This window comes from Hylobates moloch, unplaced genomic scaffold (assembly GCF_009828535.3).
Source record: "Hylobates moloch isolate HMO894 unplaced genomic scaffold, HMol_V3 SCAFFOLD_10, whole genome shotgun sequence".
Lineage (NCBI taxonomy): Eukaryota > Metazoa > Chordata > Mammalia > Primates > Hylobatidae > Hylobates > Hylobates moloch.
The window spans coordinates 76,804,158-76,810,191 of NW_026652285.1; the positions used below are offsets into that span (position 1 = coordinate 76,804,158).

At 35.9% G+C, this 6,034-nt stretch overlaps 1 protein-coding gene across 1 annotated transcript; it reads right to left on the bottom strand.

Moving 5' to 3' along the window:
- Window positions 1–403: 403 nt before the first annotated feature.
- Window positions 404–5,535, bottom strand: LOC116475496 (olfactory receptor 13C9). The gene is made up of 2 exons (XM_032164773.2): window positions 5,382–5,535; window positions 404–1,540 (listed from the first exon to the last, which is right to left on the bottom strand). Exon 2 carries the CDS (start codon window positions 1,519–1,521, stop codon window positions 565–567), a length of 957 nt encoding a protein of 318 aa, XP_032020664.1. The 5' UTR covers window positions 1,522–1,540; window positions 5,382–5,535; the 3' UTR covers window positions 404–564.
- Between the last annotated feature and the right edge of the window lie 499 nt (window positions 5,536–6,034).

Here is a 6,034-nt window from a genome sequence, read left to right on the forward strand (position 1 = left end):
CCTTGATAGTCCCAAATACTCACCTTCACAAAAAAAATTTAAATACAGAACAAGAAAATAGTATTTAATGACTCAACAGGATCTGGAGATTAATGTGAAACTATAACACAAGGCCTGCCACTGGAAAATGTGAGTGCAGTATATTGGGTTTTTTCTGTTTTGCTTTTTCTACAACAGAGGGCTTTATTTATTTTGAAAGATTCAATGAAATGTTGCCTATGAAATAACGTTATGTAGAAAAGTGAACATAAAAAGGCACATCGCACCCAATTCCAATACAGCAAAAATAAAAATACCATAATATGAAAGATACTGTTCAAAATGTTGAAAAGTAGCCATTTCCCACTATTAGAGTAATAGGTAACCCCTCTGTCTTCTTCATCCTACTGCCCTGTATCTTACAAATTCTCTACAGCGAACATGCAATAATTTTGAAATGCTGTATCTCATTATTTTAACATAATATATGAAAATGCAGAAAAACAGTAAAAGTATCCAAAATTCTAACATAATTCTGAAGTTTCAACAATATCAAGTGTGTTCACACTCCAGTACATTTTGCACTCACATGCTAAAGAACCTTCTGTTCAGTAGGTATTTTACTGCCTCTTTCACATCCTTGTTTCTAAGACTGTAGATTAAAGGATTCATCATGGGAGTCATCACTCCATAGAACATGGATATAATTTTGTCAGTAGCATCCAGGTCATCTGAATTAAGTGTCTTTTTAGACTTGGGCTTCATATACATGAAGAGGATGGTCCCATAGAATATTATGACCACAGTCAGATGGGCTGAGCAAGTAGAGAAAGCTTTGCTTCTCCCCTCAGAGGAGTGAATCTTGAGGATGCTGGAAATGATTAATGAGTAAGAGATAACTATCAAGAGCAGTGGCATCAATGTGAACAATATTGTGGCCATAAGCATGAGGAACTCATTGCCTGAGATGTCAGCACAGGCCATATTCATGACAGCTAGAATTTCACAGGAGAAATGATTGATGACATTATTCCTGCAGAAAGGCAATTGTACTACAAATGTAGTTTGTACTGCAGAGTTGACAATCCCTGCAAACCAGGACCCAACAGCCATGGGTACATAGGCATCCTTGCTCATGATGATGGGATATCTCAGAGGGTTGCAGATAGCCACATAGCGGTCACAGGCCATCATGCCCAGGAGCACACACTCTGTTGTTCCCATGGCCAAGCCAAGGAACACCTGCACTGCACAGCCAGAAAAGGAAATGGTCTTTCTTTCTGAAAGGAAGCTCACCAGCGTGGAGGGAATAGAGGTGGTGGTGTAGCAGATGTCCAAGAAGGAGAGGTTCCCCAGAAAGAAGTACATAGGGGTGTGAAGGTGAGAGTCCAAGATGCTGATTAAAATGAGAGTACCATTCCCCAGAAGGATGACCACATACATTGTGAAGATTAGCACAAAAAAGAGTAACTCGAGCCTTGGGTGACCAGAAAGTCCCTTCAGAAAAAATTCCACCAGAAGGGTTTGGTTTTCCCATGCCATTTACATGTCTTTCTTTTACCTGTAAGAAGTCAAAAAAATTTATATAATTTATTTACATGGTAAATCCAAATATCCCAATGTACAAATATAAAAATTTGCCACAAACCCAATAAAAGTATTGAAGAACGAGAAAATAGGGAAGAGGAGGAAGGAATATAGGGAAAGGGAATGAAAAGAATTAACAATGAAAGAAAGAGAAATATGAGGGGAAGGCTTATGATATTGATCACTCATTCTTGGCCAGGAACTTTGTGATTTTGTTTTTCACATTACTTAATTTAAACTCCACATTATCATTTGAAAGATAAGAAAACCTAAAGTGAGAGAGTTCAGCCTAAAGTCATATAACTAATATGTAGCGCAGCCTAGGCTCCAAGACTACCTGTTTGTGGCCCATACTTGCCTGAGGTTTTTTAATGAATTATAAAAGCAATACAGAGTGTATTGCATAAGAGATTTGGTAATTTACTTTAAAACCTCACTCCCAGTTCAGGAGAACTCAACAATAACCCATATGTATCCCAACACTGAAAGAAGTGTGTCAATCTGGAGGGAGAATCATCAGAAATGAACCCAACCAGTGATTACTGCGTTCCTGATTATCCAGAGAACATGACCAATTCATGTGAAGCCCAATAATACGAAATCTTCATGTTAAAGTGCAAACGCCTTTTTCTTTGGTTAGAGGTGGAATCTTTTTGTTGTTTTTTAAAATTATCATACAGTTAGATGTCATACCATAAATTGACTTTTTATCTTTTAGTGTATGGTTCTATGAATTTTAAAACATGTATAGATTCATATAAGCACAGCCATAACCAGATCACAGAACTCTTTTATTACCCCAAAACACTTCTTTGTGATATTCTTTTCTTAGTCACCTCTATACCTATAGTCACCTACCTATAAATCCTGGCAACCACTAATATTTCTATCCCTATAGTTCTATGTTTACCATAATGTCATATAAATAGAATTTTATGAGCCACAGGGGTTGGGCTTCTTTCACTTAGATAAAGTCTCTGAGATCCATTCAAGTTATTATTCCTAAATAGTATTCTATTGAGTAGATCACTGTATTTTGCCTACCTGTTCACCTTTTGAAGGACATTTGGATTGTTTCCAGTTTGAGGCAATTATGAATAGAGCTACTACAAATATTTCTGCCCCAATTTTTGTATGACCATAATAAGCTTTCATTTTTTTAGAATATCTGGGAATGAGACAATAAGCATGTTTAAATGTATAAGAAGCTGCCAAACAGTTTTCCAGAGTGGCTGTACCAGTTTTGCATTTCAACCAACGATGTATGAGAGCTCCACTTGCTTCCTATCTCATCATTTAATATTGTCAGTAGTTTTTTATCCATTCTAATAGATATATCCACTCTATTTAATTATGATTTTATTTATGATTTTATTTTACATTTCCTTGATGACTGATGATGTTTTTCCATTCTTTAGTAAAGTATCTTTTGCCCCCTCTTTTTGTTAACAAATGGGGGTCTTGCTATTTTTCCCAGGTTGTCCTCAAACTCCTGGCCTCAAGCCATTCTCCCACCTCAGCCTCTGAGTATCTGGGACTACAGATTCATGCAACTACCAACTTAACCAGAACACAGAACTACAGGCATGCACCACCATGCTGGTTCTATTGCTCATTTTTAATTGAGGTTTTTTTCTTGTTGAGTTTTGAGAATTCTTTATATATTTTGGATATGAGTTATTTATCATGGGATTTGCATATATTGTCTCCCAGTAGCTGGTTTGTCTTCTCATTCTCTAATGCAAACACTTTTTAGTTGCCATTTTAATTGGTTGCTGACTAAGTCCAATTGAACATGATGCAAAGAAAGACTATGACTAAAGAGACGTGTTCTAACGGCACATCTCACTTTAGGTGATAACTGCAGGAAAATATCCACTGGAAAATAGCCATTCCCTGGGAAGTGGGAATGGTGGGTTTTGCTTAACCTTGCCTCAGAAAGTCTCAAGCAATCTCTTTTAATTTTTCCTCAGGAACAGTCATTTCTCCCAACCCCATTACCCCTCTACGCAGACAAATTTCCAGTAGTATCATTGTCCATTGATGAAAATCCTCCGCTTAGTTCACAAAACAAAAGTAATTTCTGAAAACAAACCAGGCGCTTAACACATAGGCCATTTTTCTTTATCCACAAAACTTGGCACAAGTTTAAGGTCTAAACTGAGTTGTTTGAACTTATTTCAACCAGCTTCTGACTAACCACATCTGCCTTTGGCCACTATAAGGGTATTTCTCCTTTCAGTCTATTTTGCCCCTTATTTCCATCGACTCCAGTTTTTACACTTCGGGATTCTTTTATAACCTAGAAATACATCCTTTTTAATCTAAATCCTAGATTCACTTTTTTAATGCTATGTTATAAATAATGCCACCTCAATTCCAAATCCCTGTTAAATTATGACTGAGAAGCAATTTCATGGTAAGAAACATTCTTCTAACCACTGCCACGATGCAGCTATTATTGTGTCAAGTCCACTTTGTCTAATAGAGAGAACATGTGCTTAAGTCCTGTCTTGGCCAGTTACTAGCTGTGACCATGAGCAATTTATAAATTCTCTGAATCTCACTATCTTCATCTATAACATGGGGGTCTTAATAGGCTTATAATGGGGTTCTCGGGAGAATAAATAGGCAATGCATGTAAAGTACATAGCACATAGTAAGCACTATTTTTGTTTCTTCTTATATTCTACTGACTTGTTCTTCTCTCAAGTTCTTTTATATCTCTGTCCCCAGTATCAACCACTGCACAAGTATCTTTGGAATTTCATCAATCACACTTTCTCATATATCAAGTCTCCTTTCATCTAAGTCAACCTATTTTTTATCACATTCATGATACAAGATGGATGCGCATTATACCAAAGTCTACTCACTTTGCAGTGAACAGTGTTATACCATTATAACAAAAGTTCACTGCAGTTTAAAACAAGGAACGTATAGGGTGACATTTTTAAATAGAGGCTATTTCAGTTCATTCATCTAAAATCTAAATGTGTGTGTATATCTCACAAATGTTACATCTAAAGTCACCATACAAACGTATTACCAGCAACAAAAAAATTAAAAATATTCAAACATCTCCAAAATACTCATGTAAGCATAAGAAGCCAAAATTCTTCCTATTAACTAAAGACTCATTGCTCTTCTTTATTTGCATTTTCACAAATTCAAAGATATATTCAAGAGTAAGTAATAAAGCATTTGTGTTTCAAATAGTATGCCTAGTTAGAGGTCCTGGGACAGGGACCATGCTAGAACATTGTCTACTCATGATTAGTATTGGACGAACATTTGCTAAACTGAACAAAATCAAACTGAATTGGTGCTGTGATTTAAATGGCCACAGAATCAGAACTTTGGTGGTAACAGACTGCTTTGCATTCTGGACCAAGAGTACAGATTGGCAGCTTATTGAGCAACAGAAGAGAGATGATACTTTTAGATGCATATACGTGTGCTTGTAATAAAGTGAGGACCACAAAACTGTATTTCCACCAATGAATCTTTATTCCCAGTTAGAAATTATAATCCTATTCTGTAGAAGGACTGTTCATGAAAACAACTATAAACCTAAATATCATCTGTTTTGAATGCTCAAATTACTTTGGATATGCAAGCAGTCTTTTGATAATATTTTTCTTTTTTTCAATTTTCTAACTATATCTGAAACAATCCTCTTGGATTGTACACTTTCTCTAATAAGAAATACTACATTTTCAAAAGACATGGCTTATTTCAATTCATTTCATAAGGCTAACCCCCCCCCCCCCCCACCCTTCGATTTGTGTTAGTAGTATGGCTTCAGCAATTACCTCTAAATGGAATGTCAGCTCACTTCCTAAGTTCCGATACACAGCAGATGGTTTTGCCTTGATCTTCTATTTTTAGGCTGTTCAACAAAATTTTCTGTGAAGCTGATGAATTTCTGAAGAAGGGATTACTGTTTGGAAGCCATGATGACACAGGGTATATTATCTGTAAAACATTGATAACAAAGGTATTATTTCTAAATTGTTTCAAAACAGCATACATTACATCAGATATATTTACAAAGGAAAGGTAATTTGGTTCTGCTAGTTCAAAAGTAAGAGGAGAAGAAAACATTGGGCAGTTCAATTTGTGAATATGGCACATTTCATTTGCCCTTGAAGCCCAGGTGGAAAGATTGTCCCATTGAGAAGGCCCAGGAAATTCTCTAAAGAATCTTCCTTGGGCTCAGGGAAGCAAGTTAAATATTTCTTGCTCTCAGGGACTTCTGCTAATTTCTAAGTGATAACTTTAAATGGCTTCAGGCAAAAGATATTCAAAACTTTTAGAAATTTCAAGAATAATTCCCTAAAGACTTAATTATATGAGACTCATTATTGTAATTTACATAACCAATCAGAAGTCTTGAAGACATGTCTTATCCCATTTTCAATCTATTACTATATACTGCTGAGATCCTTTCTCCAAATATATTCAA

What these genes read in the sequence shown, in the direction of transcription:
- LOC116475496 (XM_032164773.2), bottom strand. Translation starts at nt 1,521, where the DNA reads ATGGCATGGGAAAACCAAACCCTTCTGGTGGAATTTTTTCTGAAGGGA.